Source organism: Pelecanus crispus, chromosome 1 (assembly GCF_030463565.1).
Source record: "Pelecanus crispus isolate bPelCri1 chromosome 1, bPelCri1.pri, whole genome shotgun sequence".
NCBI lineage: Eukaryota > Metazoa > Chordata > Aves > Pelecaniformes > Pelecanidae > Pelecanus > Pelecanus crispus.
This window is the reverse complement of record NC_134643.1, coordinates 620,575-634,687: the sequence shown is the minus strand read 5'-3', so window position 1 is coordinate 634,687 and position 14,113 is coordinate 620,575. Positions and strand designations below refer to the sequence as shown.

Here is a 14,113-nt window from a genome sequence, read left to right as displayed (position 1 = left end):
CCACGGGAGTTTTCGGTCTCCGAGGTCCCCGGCGGGGGCCCCGGGCAGCGCCGCGAGCAGCGCAAAGCCCCTTCGCGGGTGCCGAAGGGCTGGAGCCGTGACCGTGACCCCCGGCCCGTGCCACTCCCCGCCGCGGGGGCAGGAGGCAGCCTGGGGAGCGGGCGCTGCGCCCCTGCACTGGCCCGGAGAACCGGCTCGAATCCCCGGGGATGCCGCGGCGGCGAGCGCACCCCAGCTCTCGCCGAGCACCCCGCAAGTCCCCGGAGCCTGGCGACGGCGGGCGAGGCCCCGGTTGTCGCCAGCACCGGCGCTGCAGCCCTGGCGTGCCCTGGCCTGGCAGCGGCAGCCGCTTCGGCCAGCGCCAGTTCGGCCGGGCCCTGCAAGGGCCAAATCCGGATTTGGGCCCTTTCCGAGGGGGCCCCTGCGGAGGTTGCGCCCAAATGGGGGCTCGGCGGGGCCGGTGGCGTGAGGAGCCCCGACAGGAGGGGAAGGAGGAGCCGGTAAAGGCGGCGCGGCAGGGAGGGATCGGTGCGGAAAGGCCGTGGCACGCACGCGTGGCTCTGGGGTGGCCGCAGGTTGGGCCACGGGAGTCCCGGGCGCCCGTCGCGGGTTTGGGGAGGGGGCCACCGGCCGGGGCCAGGCCCGCGGGGGTCAGCACCCACCCCCCTGCGGCCCTCGTCCCTGCCCTGGGAGCAGCCGGCGGGCGCGGAGCGGGGTGGGAGCGCATCTGCCGTCCCCGTCCCCGCGGGAGAAGCCGTTGCAGGAGAAGCGCTGCTAGGGCAAGGCGTCCGGGGAGCTGCTCTGAAAATAACGAGGAAATTCAATTTTCCCGTGGCCTGCTCGGGCGTCGCTCCCGCCTCGGGAAGCCCGGTCCCCGGCGGCCCCCGTGCGAACGCCGGCGTGCGTGCCCGCCTGCGCGCCGCTGCGTGCCCTGCTCCCCGTGCCCGCGCGGCCCCGCTCCCGGGGCCGGGTGATGTTGGGCCCCTTTGGGCTCCGGCTCCCGGCCCTCACCCGGCGCTGCCCCAGCCCCCCTGCTCCCCTCCTCCGGCCGGGCCCAGCTCAGGACGTGCTGAAGCGGAGGCGGCGAGGCCGGCCCGGGGCGCGTGGTGGGGTCCCTGCACGCCCCACGGTGCGGCGTCCCGCTGCCTCCTGCCCTCCCTGACCCCCCTCTTCGTGTGCGGGGCTCGGGCGAGCTCCCCCCTCCCCAAACCACCGCCTCGGCTCCGCTGCAGCTCGGGACCCTCGCTCCGGTGCTGCCCACCCGTGCCCCCGTCCCAGCCGGCCGCGGTGTCCTGTGCAGCTGTCGCAGGGATGGCCGCCGTCCTTCCCGCACGCCGCGCGTCACCGGCGTGCCGGAGGCACGCATCACTGTATCCCTGCACCGGCGACGATGGTGCTGCCTCTTCTCCGGCTGCAGTGGGGCCACGGCCAGGGTCCCCAAGGGTCCCCTCGGACCTGCTCAGATCCCTGCTCTCGCCGGCAGCCCCCGTCCCACCGTGGTGGCCCCATCCTGCCGTGCCTGCCCCAGCTCGGGAGCACCGTGACCTAGAAATTCCAGCCGTGGTTTGTTGTGGCAGTCGCTCCCTGACGAAGGGCGACGGCCTCCCCGGGCAGCCGGAGCCGGGCGGCGGGCGGGCAGGAGCCCTGTGTGGGGTGGGGGTCCGTGCCGTGCCGTGCCATGCCGCGCCGGCCCAGTGCGCGTGGCCCCTCAGCCAGGACGGGGGCCGGTGGAGGAGCGGGGAGGGTCCAGGGGGGCGGGAGTGGAGCCTGGCCGGGGGTCTGCAGGACCACGACAGGTCTCCATCCCGGGAGGACTCATGGCCGTGCTGTCCCTGCCCTCCCGCCTGCCTCCCCCCGGATGGCCAAGGGACCCCCGAGACCCCTGCCCGCCCCCGGGGAGCGCAGCCAGGAGGGTTCTGCCCCCGACCCCGCTGCCTGCGGGAGAGCGGCCACCGGTGTCCCCAGGGGCTGGGGAGATGGGCTCTGGTGCCCACTGCCCCCCGGGGCTCTGCTCCCCACCCTCCCTGGGGCTCCACTGCCCACCACCCCCGGGGCTCCGGTGCCCACCCTCCCTGGGGCTCCACTGCCCACCACCCCCGGGGCTCCGGTGCCCACTGCCCTCAGGGCTCCGGTGCCCACCGCCCCCCGAGGCTCCGGTGCCCACCCTCCCTGGGGCTCCTGTGCCCACTCCCCTCAGGGCTCCTGTGCCCACCACCCCCAGGGCTCTGCTCCCCACCACCCCCGGGGCTCCGCTCCATGCGGCCCCTCCAGCCCTGGCCGGGGTCCAGCCGAGCCCCCTGCCCTGCCGCAGGCTGAGGCCGCGGTCCCACCGCCGCCTCTGATGCTTTTGCCACAAATCTGCGAATATGCAACGCTGCCTCAATGGCCTACTTCTGGGGATTATCTGATTTGGGGAAAGCTTTCTCCCTGTGAACGGGTGCCAAGTGTCCGGCCCCTGTGCCGGGGCAAGGGGCTGGAGGAGGGGATTTGGGGGTGAAGCGGGGGAGGCGGCTCAGGAGGCAGCTGCGGCTGTGGGGGCTGTGACCCCCGCACTGCATGGGAGTCTGCTCCCGCTGCCAGCTGCTGTCCCAGGACCGAGACCCCAGTGAGACCCCAGTGAGACCCCGCAAGACCCCAGCGAGGCCCCAGCGAGGCCCCAGCCCTGTCCCCGCCGGAGGAGCCCCCCGTGCCCCCTCAGGGCCGGGCTGTGGTGGGCCCTGGGTGTCCCCGGAGCCCGGTGGGGTAGGGGTGGGTGCTGCCGCACCTCCCACCCTACAGAGCCGCCAGAAACGTTTCATTTCCGTTTTCCGACACCAAATCCTGCCAAGAGTTGTCGTCTTTTTCCTTTTTTTTTCCCCCTTTCCCTGCAGAAACCGCTGGTTTCCATGACACCCCCGTTCCTAACGGGAATGGCTGGGCCTGGATTCTCTGCCTGCCCTTAGCGTGGCATGGGCAGCCCTGGCCCGCCCCCCATCCCTGCCTGCGCGGGCAGGGCCGGCAGTGTGCCCAGGTGGCCAAGGTGGCCAACAGCATCCTGGCTCGTGTCAGGAATGGTGTGGCCAGCGGAAGCAGGGCAGGGATCGTGCCCCGTGCTTGGCGCTGGTGGGGCCGCACCTGGAATGCTGTGCCCAGTTTTGGGCCCCTCAGCACAAGAAGGACATTGGGGTGCTGGAGCGTGTCCAGAGAAGGGCAGCGGAGCTGGGGAAGGGTCTGGAGCACAGGGCTGGTGGGGAGCGGCTGAGGGAGCTGGGGGTGTTCAGCCTGGAGAAGAGGAGGCTGAGGGGAGACCTGATCGCTCTGCAGCTCCTGGCAGGAGGGGGCAGGGAGGGGGGTCGGGCTCTGCTCCCAAGGAACAGCGATGGGACGAGAGGGAATGGGCTCAAGCTGCGCCAGGGGAGGTTTAGGTTGGATATTGGGAGAAATTTCTTCATGGCAAGAGTGGCCAAGCACTGGACCAGGCTGCCCAGAGAGGTGGGGGAGTCCCCAGCCCTGGAGGGGTTCAAAACACGGGCAGAGGTGGCACTGGGGGCCATGGTTCAGTGGGCATGGGGGTGTTGGGGTGACGGCTGGGCTGATGATCTTAGAGATCCTTCCCAACCTCAGTGATTCCCAGTTTTACTGTCATTATAAATAATGCAGCCCCCAAGGCAGGCAAGATGAAATGATGACTCTGCCCTTGATGGGTTTGGTGGTGGCCTTGGCAGTGTTGGGTCAATGGTTGGGCTGGGGGATCTTGAAGGGCTTTGCCAACCTCAACGATTCCATGATTCCGTGATTCTATGCTTCAGGTTAAACCTAAACCCCCAAGACCCAGGAAGCAGCCCTGCGGCATGGGTCACGCCGAAGCCAGCGGCAGCAGCAGCCTTCCCCTCCCCGCCTCGGCTCCGGCACGTGCCTTGCGTTTGGCTCACGGGATTTTGCTGGGCTGGGAATGTGGGAGACGCGCTGCCCGCTGCGGCAGTGGCCTCGGCACCTCCGCCCGGCTCGGGGCAACCTGCGGCTGCGTGGCCCTGAGCCGCGCTGGGCTCTCGCCGCCCCGGCACGAGGCCGGCGGTGAATCTGGGCGGTTTGTGGCGAGGCGGGCGTGAGCGCGGTGCTGAGAGCGGCTGTGCTGTTGCACCGCTGCGGCCATCGCCCTCCCCGTCGCCTCTGGCCTCGCCTGGCTCCCGGCGCGGGGCTGACCCCCGGGCCCGTGCCGTGTCGGCTCGGCCAGTGCTGCCGCACCGGCAGTGCGGGGCAATGGTGCTACGCCGGCGTGTCGCTGCGGTGCTGCCTGGCTGGTGCTGGCACCCTGGGGTGCTGGTGGTACGATGGCTGCGGTGCCTGCGGTGCCGCTCGGCTCTCCGGGCCCTCGTGGTGCCGTGGGGGAGCGGGAGGCATTTCCCCAAGGTTTGTCAGCCTGTGCCCCTGGCCCTGACGTCCCGGCCCCTCTCTCCAGGCCCCCCCAGGACATCAGCCTGGAGGAGTTCGATGACGAGGACCTGTCGGAGATCACGGACGACTGCGGCATCGGGCTGAACTACGACTCGGACCACTACGAGAAGGTGCAGGAGCTGAGCGTGCCCGCTCCCCGCCCTGGGGATGCGGTGGCTGCGTGGGGCTGTGCTGGGGACCGGGGGGCCACAAAGCCCCTCCGGGAGCGGAGGGTGCAGGGTCCCCAGTGCCGGGGTGCTGAGGGGATGCACCGCAGGGTGCAGGCGGGGTTCAGAGCCCAGGGACCCCCCCGGCACGGCCAGGCACCCGCCCGTGGCTCCGGTGGCTCCCGCTTACACAGCTCATCCCCGGCTCTGCCTGGCACGGGACGGTGCTGGGGACACGGGCAGGGGCCGGGCAGGTATGCGGGTGGGACGCAGCGCTGGGTGTTGCGGCCAGGACAGGCAGGGAGGGACGGGCAGGGAGCGGGCAGAGCCGGGGGGGTCCCTGGACCCCGGCACAGAGCATTTCCCTCTGCCCGGAGACCCCCATCCCGTTGGGTGGGAGCGGAGGCGTCGGCAGAGCCGCTGCGGAGGGTTGCACCGGGGCGGCCGTGCCGCGCCGGGGAGCGGGGTGAGCGCGAGCGCTGCGTCCGCTGACCCGCTGCCGCATCCGCAGGACTGCCTGGTGCTGGAGCGCGGCGAGCAGCCGCACCCCGTCTGCACCTTCCAGGATGACTTCCAGGAGTTCGAGATGATCGACGACAACGAGGAGGAGGAGGAGGAAGAGGAGGAGGAGGAGGGCAACGAGCTGGAAGCTCCACCGTCCCCTTCGGCCTCGCCCATCCCCTCACCCGCTCTGGAGGAGACGCAGAAGCACCGGCCCACCACCCTCAACCTGACGGCCCCGGGCACCCAGGTGAGGGTGGGGGTGGCTGGGAGGGGTCTCTGCCCCCCCGGGTCTCTGCCCCCCGCACCCTGGGGCTGGCACAGGAGGAAGAGCGGGGGGCTCCGTAGGCTGTGGCGTGGGAGGGGGCCCCACAGCAGCACCGGGGGGGCAGAGAAGGGCAAAGATGGCACCGGCTCCGCGGTGGCAGGGCCGAGCTGGGGCCATCGGGGACAGCTCTGCGCAAGGGGCCCCTGCACGCTCCCTGCCAGGCCCAGGGCGCTGGGGCGAGCGGGGGTCCGGGACGTGGCAGAGGGCTGCGAGGCGCTGCGGGCGCCGCGTGCCGGCGCCGTGCGTTGCACTTAGGCGTGCACGGGTGATCGTGCACGGGTGATCCCGCACGCCGCGTCCTTCCTTTTCCGTGCCCAGAGCTGGGCTCGGGGGCTCCCCGCGCGCGGGTGGGGGGTGTGTGGGGGTCCCTGTGTCCCCGTGTCCCTGCGCGCACGCGTGTGCGGTGCCAGCCCGCAGCTGCCGCGCCGCCGCAGTGTGTGGGAAGCCGCGTGCGGTGCTGCCTGCATCCGGCTGCGTTGCCATGGTGCCGGGGGGGCTTTCGGGATTCTCGGCTCCCCTCCCGGGAGGGCACCGCTGGGGATGCGGGGGGCTGTCGGGGGGGGCTGGGGGTTTTGGCCAGACGGGCGCAGGAAGGTGACAAAGCCCCGGAGCTCTCCCGCAGAGCCCGCCAGCCTTGATCCGCTCCGCCCCGGCGGGATGCGTTGGCAAAGCCGGATCTCACCGCCCGCCCTGATCCATCATCCCTCGGGGTGGGAGCAGAGCCCCCGCCGGTGCCAGATCCGGCCCCCATCAGTGTGCCCAGGGTGCAAATCCCGGTGATCCCTGTTCCGTCCCGTTTGCACCGGCCTCGGGAGGAGGCGAGACCCTGGTCCTGGGGCCCCGTCCCCCCCCAGCACCCATCCCCAGGGCTGTGGCACGGCCCCTGCGATGCCGGACCCTCCCGGCCGTGCCGGCCCCCGCTGCCCTCCCCGCCACCGCGCTCGTGCGTGCCCCGCGGCACGTGGCACCGGCCCTGCTCGCTAATCTCCCGCTCGGCAGGATTATCGCTGCCTGCGCTTCCCACCGGGACTAATCCGCAGCTGCCGCCACACCGGCTGAGGCGGCCGCGGCCCCGGCTGGCTCCTGCTCACGCTGTGGGGCCGGCGGCTCTCGGGGGGAGGCAGCGGGGTCCCGCTCACCGGCGTCGGGCTCCTTTTTCGGGAGGACGGGGCGCAGCGGGGCCTCGTGCCGGGGTCCTGCGGGGACAGAGAGAGCAGGGCTGGTGGGGGCGGCTGAGGGAGCTGGGGGTGTTCAGCCTGGAGAAGAGGAGGCTGAGGGGAGACCTGATCGCTCTGCAGCTCCTGGCAGGAGGGGGCAGGGAGGGGGGTCGGGCTCTTCTCCCAAGGAACAGCGATGGGACGAGAGGGAATGGGCTCAAGCTGCGCCAGGGGAGGTTTAGGTTGGATATTGGGAGAAATTTCTTCACAGAAAGGGTGGTCAAGAATTGGACCAGGCTGCCCAGAGAGGTGGGGGAGTCCCCAGCCCTGGAGGGGTTCAAAACACGGGCAGAGGTGGCACTGGGGGCCATGGTTCAGTGGGCATGGGGGTGTTGGGGTGACGGCTGGGCTGATGATCTTAGAGATCCTTCCCAACCTCAGTGATTCCCAGTTTTACTGTCATTATAAATAATGCAGCCCCCAAGGCAGGCAAGATGAAATGATGACTCTGCCCTTGATGGGTTTGGTGGTGGCCTTGGCAGTGTTGGGTCAATGGTTGGACTGGGGGATCTCAAAGGGGTTTCCCAACCTCACGATTCCATGATTCGATGACAGCCCCGGTGCCGGCGCGTGCCCTGCGGGGTGTTGTCCCCGGGCGGTGCGGGATGGGCACCGTGCCGTCCCCCGGTCCTGCCCTGGGGCAGGCACTGCGCTGGCATGCGTCCGGCCGGGCAGGGGAGCTGGGGATGTCGCGGCCCTAATCTGGATAAGCCCTGGGCACGTGGCCCTGGCACTGCCAAGCCGGCGGCGAGCACCGAGCCGTGCCGAGGGGCGTCCCCGGGCCGGCCTGGCCCCGTTTGGTGCCCCCGCATCCCTGTGCAGCCCCCGCCGGGCACCCCGGCTACCCCCCTCTTGCTGGGTCCCCAAATGCCCCCCGTCCCCTCCCTGGGGCTCGCCCACCCACCCCGGCTCTGCTCTTCCCCCAGGACTCCCTGAACAACAACGGCAGCTTCCCACCGCCCGCTCACCGCACCACCTGGCAGGACGCCCTTCTCCACTCCTCCTCCTCCTCCTCTTCCTCACACATTGGTGAGCGTGGGATGGGGTCCCGGGCTGGTGCGGGGCCATGGGGCAGGGTCTGGCGCTGGGGGGGCGGTCCTGCCCGGGGGTCGCGCCGCAGCCGTTCCCCTTTGGTTAAAGCCTGGCGGGGTTTGCGCCCCAGCGCAGGGCGCGGAGGGCTGAGGCGGGGCTCTGCCTTCCCTTGCAGGACGCTCGTCTCCCCACGCCTGCATCCAAGATGGACCCTGTCTGGAGAGCCCGAAGGGGCCGAGCTCCGGGGGGGCCGGGCAGGCCCCCGCCTCGCCGCAGCCCTCCCCCTTTGACTCGCAAGGCAACAGCCACGAGTCCCTGGCACATGGTAACCCATCGCCCCCGAGAGCCGGGGAAGATTATAACATGAATATCATCTCCTCTGCGCTCCGAGCACCGCACTCCCCGTCGCACCTCCGCCAGCCGCCCCCTGAACCATCTCTCTTTCCAACAGGGCCTGCGGCTCCTCCCGCACCCCCCGACGCGGGCTCGACGCCCCAGGCCCCCGCGGCTGCCGACGGCCGCCGTGCCCCGCCAAAGCAAGAAGCGGCTGGCGGCCGGGAGAGGCCGGCCCCCGGTGGAGGAGGTGGCCTGGGGGCTGGGAGCCCGGGGTCCCCCGCAGCCCCCCGCCAGCAGCCCGGCTCCCCGCGGCCCCGGGAGGAGCCGGTGGCCGTCGCCGAGCGGTGCGATGGGCAGGGCGCCCGGCTGCCGGGCGCCTACGCGCGCCCCGCGGGGCCGGCGGAGCCGCTCAGCTCCGACGGGGAGGGTCCCCAGCCCGTCCGGGCGGCCAGCGTGCGCGGGCACCCCTCGGGCTCCTCGGAGACCACCTCGCCCTCCTCGGACCCCGGCATCGAGGCCGACCTCACCAGCCGGACCGCCAAGCCCTTCCTGCCCGGCGGCCGGCACGGCGAAGACCTCAGCTCGCCTGGCTCCGACTCGGACGTGGAGGGGGAGATTGAGGCGGCCTTCGCTGGCGGGCGCCTGGTCAGCAACATGATCTCCTCCATCTCGGAGACGGAGCTGGACCTGAGCAGCGACAGCAGCAGCGGCAGGTCCTCCCACCTCACCAACTCCATCGAGGAGGCCAGCTCGCCCACCTCGGAGGCCGAACTGGAGACGGAGCTGGAGGCGCCTGGCCTGATGGGCATCAAGGACTCCCTGCTGCTGGACAAGGGCAAGGAGGAGGAGGAGGAGACCCTGGAGAGGGAGCTCCCGGAGCGTGGCGTGGTGAGGCGGGAAAGCCTGGCGGAGCTGAAGATGGAGGGCTACTACGACAGCCTGAACCCGGCGGACTCCTCCGCGCCCGCGGGCCAGACGGACATCTCCGTCTCCAGCCCGCTGGACCTGAAGATTGACCCGGACCACAGCCTGGAGAGCATCCGGCGCTCCTTCTACCTGCCCGTGGGGCCCAAGCTGATGCCCGAGGCAGATGAGGAGGACAACAGCGAGTACGACTCCGACTCCGAGTCAGAGCCCGACCTGAGCGAGGACTCGGACTCACCCTGGCTGCTCAGCAACCTCGTCAACAAGATGATCTCGGAGGGCTCCTACCCCATCAAGTGCCCGGACGAGTGCTTCCAGCAGACCCACTCGCTCTGCGACACCATCTCCCCGGCCTCCGACCTGGAGCCCGAGATCCTGAGCGAAGCGCTGGACGGGGAGCCTGGCTCGCGGGACTCCCCGGTGGGCACGGGGGAGCCGGCCGCCCTGCCCCGCTGCCAGCGCACCATCGAGCTGGTGGACATGGAGACGCTGCGCAGCTCCCTCCAGCGCGCTGAGGACGAGCGGGCCCTGGGTGCCGGGACGGAGCCCGCGCCGGAGCTGCCCGCCGATGAGCCGGGACCCTTCCTCTTCCTCAGCAACCCCACCAACGACACCATCGCGCCCGTCTTCCCGGGGCTCCCCGTCACCCTCGACAGGCTGGGCGCCTCCGAGGTCCTGGCCACCTTCGGCTGCTGCCCCGGGCCACCCCGCACGCCCCCACGCGCCTCCCCCGGCACCGAGGCTGCCACCGCGGCGTCGCCGGCTGCCGGCCCGGAGGACTGGGCCATCGACAGGGACCTGGACTCGGGCGTCCTGGAGGCTGACGACATGATCGACGATGTCCGGTTAGCGCCCCAGGGGCAGGGCCCCGACGCCGGCCCGCCTGCCCTGGACGTCTCCACCGCCAAGACCAACCGCGGCTTCACCATGGCCTACTCCACGGACGAGGACGAGGTGCCCTACCTGAAGGGCTCCCCCTTCCCTGAGGACCCGCTGCAGGGAAGCTTCGGGGGGGAGCTGCCGCCCGTCCCCGGGGCACTGGAGCCGCGGGCGCTGGACGAGTCCCTGGCCTACGACTCGGTGAAGTACACGCTGGTGGTGGACGAGCACACGCAGCTGGAGCTGGTGAGCCTGCGGCGCTGCACCTCGGTGCTGAGCGACGACAGCGACCTGCTCCGCGCCTGCGACCGCTGTGACCTGGAGGACGAGGCGGCCTTCGGGGACGGGCTGGTGGCCCCCGACGCCCACAGCTCCTCCGAGGACTCGTCCCCCGAGGCCGACCTGCAGTTCTCCAAGAAGTTCCTCAACGTCTTCGTCAACAGCACCTCCCGCTCCTCCAGTAAGTGACCTGCTCCATGCTGTGCCGCGCCGTGCCGTGCCGTGCCGTGCCGCGCCGCGCCGTGCCAGGCTGCTCTGTGTGCTGTCGGCAGGCTGGCTGCCCTCCGCCGTCCCGCCTCGGCCGGGATGGCCGTGGAATCGTGCCTGCGTGGCACGGCGTGGTGCGGCACGGCATGGGAGGTGGGGCCGGGGCAGGGGGGCTGCGGGGGGCATGGGGCCGGACCCGAAGGCCGTGGGCTCTCCCCCGTGGGGCTGTGAGGTTTCGCTGGGCGGCCAATCCCCGACACGCCTTCGCACCAGCGTCCCGCGGGGTCCTCGGCCCCAGGCGCTGGGTGGGGGACCAGGGGCTCAGGTGGGACCCCCCCAGGAGGGGCCCATGGGTGATGGCCATCTGCTCCCCACTCCCCTCACCCCGAGGGTCCCGCAGCCCCCCGGGGTGGGCAGAGGGGTGGGAGCTGCCCCCCGGCCCCACGGCAGCCTCCTCCTCCGCAGGCACGGAGTCCTTCGGGCTGTTCTCCTGCATGGTGAACGGGGAGGAGCGGGAGCAAACCCATCGGGCCGTCTTCAGGTGAGCAGCGAGCCCGGCCGCGCCGTGCCAGCCACGGCCACCGGCACCTTGCGGGGGTCTCGCAGGACCCCCTCTCCCGCGGCTCTGCCCCTCCCTGCCCGCATCCTCCTTCCGGCCGTCCCCCCCAGGTTCATCCCCCGGCACGAGGACGAGCTGGAGCTGGATGTGGACGACCCCATCCTGGTGGAGCTGGAGGAGGATGACTACTGGTACCGGGGCTACAACATGCGGACGGGGGAGAGGGGCATCTTCCCTGCTTTCTACGCCCACGAGGTCGTCGGCCAAGCCAGGGACGCCATCGGTAGGAGCCTGCGGGGTCCCCGGGGCCGTGGCGGGGGCTGTGGGGCGCGGGAGGCATGGCGGGGGGTGGGCTCGGGGCGCCGTCTCCTCGTCCCCTCTCCCCGCGCAGGCCTGAAGAGGAACCCGTGCTGGGTGGAGCGGTTCAACGTGCAGTTCCTGGGCTCGGTGGAGGTGCCGTACCATCAGGGCAACGGCATCCTCTGCGCCGCCATGCAGAAGGTGAGCCCGGGCGAGGGGCCGGCGGCGCGGCCCCCTGCTGCCCGTGCTGGCGCCAGCTCCGGCCTCACGCCCCCCCGTGCCCCCCGCCCCAGATTGCCACCACCAGGAAGCTCACGGTGCACCTGCGCCCGCCGGCCAGCTGCGACCTGGAGATCACACTGCAGGGCATCAAGCTCATCCTGACCGTCACCAAGTACAGCCGGGATGAGGAGGTGAGGGGCGTGGGCGCGCGGGGGGTGCCGGGTGCCTGCCCTGCCGCCAGCCGGGCGCCCACACCTCGGCCGGCTCCTCTCTTCCAGTTCGAGCGCTGCAGCCACTTCTTCCAGATGAAGAACATCTCCTTCTGCGGGTGCCACCCCCGGAACAGCTGGTGAGACCCCCACCTCCTCACACAGCCCCCCAGGTGCTCCCAGCCCCAAGGGACCCCCGCTCCATCCCCGGCCCGGGGGCACCCATGCTCCCACGGTGCCCCTGCTCGGTCCGCGTCCTGGCGTGGCTGCCCCAGCCCCGGGGTCCCAGTGGGTGTCCCCTCGGCAGAGCCCCCCGTGGCTGCCAGCTCGCCCCATGGGGCAGGAGTGGGGTGTCGTCCCCCCCCTTACCCTGCCCTGCGCCTGCAGCTACTTCGGGTTCATCACCAAGCACCCAGTGCTGAGCCGCTTCGCCTGCCACGTCTTCGTCTCCCAGGAATCCATGCGGCACGTCGCCGAGTGCGTCGGGTAAGATGGGGATGGGGGTGCCGGGGCCCTGGGTGCCGGGGCCCTGGGTGCCGGGGCTTGGAGTGCAGGGGTCTGACTGTGCCAGGGCCGGGTGCTGGGGTTCTGGGTGCAGGGGTGCTGGCTGTGATAGTGCTGGGGGTGCAGGTGGTTGTGGTGCTGGGGGTCAGGGTGCAGGGGGTCTGGCTGTGCCAGGGCTGGGGGTGCAGGAGGGCTGGGTGCTGGGGGGCTTGGCTGTGCCAGGGCTCTGGGTGCAGGGGGTTGCGGTGCTGGGGCTCTGGGTGCAGTGGGCTGGGGGTGCAGGGGCTCTGGGTGCAGTGGGCTGGGGGTGCAGGGGCTCTGGGTGCCGGGGGGCTGGCTGTGCCGTGGCTGGGGGTGCAGGGGTGCTGTGTGCAGGGGTCCGGGCCCTCGCCCCCAGCCCCCCCCATTGTGCCCTTCCTTGCAGACGAGCATTTCAGGAATATTACCAGGAGCACCTGGAGTACGCCTGCCCCACAGAGGACATTTACCTGGAGTAAGGGGGCAGTCACTGCGCCTCCTGCTTCCGCACCCCCCTCCAGCCCCACAGACGGCCAGAGACTCTGTCTGACCCCACAACCAGCCGGCTTGGCCCCCCCCGCACATGCTCCAGCCCACGCCCCACGGACTCCCCGCACATCCTCACCGCTTCTCGGGGGGCCGGGGGCCAGGCCACGGACCGCGGGTGGGTACCTGGGGTGCGCCCAGCGCCGCCCCGGCCCCGCGCCCTGGGGACCCCGGCCACGGGGGTGACGCGGCCGAGCCTCGGGGCTGGGGGAGAAGCTGCCCCCCTGCATGAGCAAAGCCAGCCCCGGGGGCCGCAGGAGTGGGGACCAGCCGTGCCCCTGGCCGCTGCCGCGGGGGATGGAGACGTCGGGGGGGTGAATGGGGTTGGGGGAGTGTGGGGGGGCAGATGCCTGTCAGGGGAGCCGGGGAGGGTGCAAGGGGGTGAATGGGGGTGAGGGGAGGCTGCGGGGGGCTGTTGGGGGCACGGGGAGGTGGGGGTGCTGGGTTGAGCATCTCCAGCCACGAAGCCCCCGAGTCCATGCTGTCCCCCTGCCCCGCGGCAGCACCACCCTCCCAGCCCCCCGGGGGGGTCCCCCCACAGCTGCAGGCCCCCAGGAACTGCCCCGCACCCCAGCGCTGCCGCCTTGGCCCCGGCCCCTCCGCGGCCCCAGCGCCGCAGCCCCCCGGGGAGCGCGGCACGGCCCCTCCTGCCCCCGGCCCCCTCGCCCTCATCCGTGCCCCCTGCCCCACTGCTGCTCTGCCAGCCCCTCTTTCCCCGGGGGGCCATGCCCCCCGCGTGGCCGTGCCGGCCGTGGGGCCCAGGACCGGCGCTCGGGCCGGGGGCTCCCCGCAGCGCAGGGGGTGACGCTGCCGGCCCTGCGGGAGCCCCCCCAGCCTGAATGTATTTGCCCTGCGAGAGGAAAATCCACGGCTGGGGCGGCTGCCGGGGTCCGGCCCGAGCGTGGCACCGGGCCGGCGGCTGCCCCCGCTCCTCACTGCTGTGCCTGGTGATTTATTTTGCTTGCCGGCCCCGTATATCCGACCAGTGCTAGTTTAGTGACTATAACTCCACTCTGCTCTATGTACCAATATTTATCTCGTAACTCGAACAACAAGAGGAGTCCTGAGCAAACGACACTTGTACAAACCCTGGTTAAAGGTTCTCCCCTCACTGCCTTGTCATCCACTTGGTCTTTCAATAAAATATATGCTTGGTGTGACCGCGAGGCCCGGGGTGCGCCGTCGGTGCCATGGGGCAGCCGGCCCCCGCCCAGGGCAGCGGGGGGTCCTGCGTGGGGTGCAGCGTGTGGGCTCTGCACCCAGGAGAGCGCGGTGCACCGGGGCGTGCGGGGAAGGCGCGTTGCAGGCAGGAGAGTGGGCGACGCAAGCGTGCGTGCAGGCTGCGGGCAGGGGCACAGGCCGAAAAGGACCTGGGGGTGTTGGTCGACAGCGGCTGAACATGAGCCAGCAGTGTGCCCAGGTGGCCAAGAAGGCCAACAGCATCCTGGCTTGTGTCAGGAATAGTGTGGCCA

At 71.5% G+C, this 14,113-nt stretch overlaps 1 protein-coding gene across 1 annotated transcript; it reads left to right on the top strand.

Annotated features, from left to right (window-relative positions):
- Window positions 1-209: 209 nt before the first annotated feature.
- On the top strand, window positions 210-12,574 carry MAPK8IP2 (mitogen-activated protein kinase 8 interacting protein 2). The gene is made up of 12 exons (XM_075725947.1): window positions 210-538; window positions 4,439-4,544; window positions 5,092-5,331; window positions 7,553-7,655; window positions 7,834-10,257; window positions 10,749-10,824; window positions 10,953-11,125; window positions 11,234-11,343; window positions 11,436-11,555; window positions 11,643-11,713; window positions 11,961-12,059; window positions 12,502-12,574. Exons 1-12 carry the CDS (start codon window positions 210-212, stop codon window positions 12,572-12,574), a joined length of 3,924 nt encoding a protein of 1,307 aa, XP_075582062.1.
- The last annotated feature ends 1,539 nt before the right edge of the window (window positions 12,575-14,113 follow it).

Excerpts from the sequence above, each read along its gene's own strand:
- MAPK8IP2 (XM_075725947.1), top strand. The coding sequence starts at position 210 with ATGCCGCGGCGGCGAGCGCACCCCAGCTCTCGCCGAGCACCCCGCAAG. Across the intron at positions 5,332-7,552 it reads TGACGGCCCCGGGCACCCAG|GACTCCCTGAACAACAACGG; the intron begins GTGAGGGTGGGG and ends CTCTTCCCCCAG. Across the intron at positions 11,714-11,960 it reads TGCCACCCCCGGAACAGCTG|CTACTTCGGGTTCATCACCA; the intron begins GTGAGACCCCCA and ends CTGCGCCTGCAG.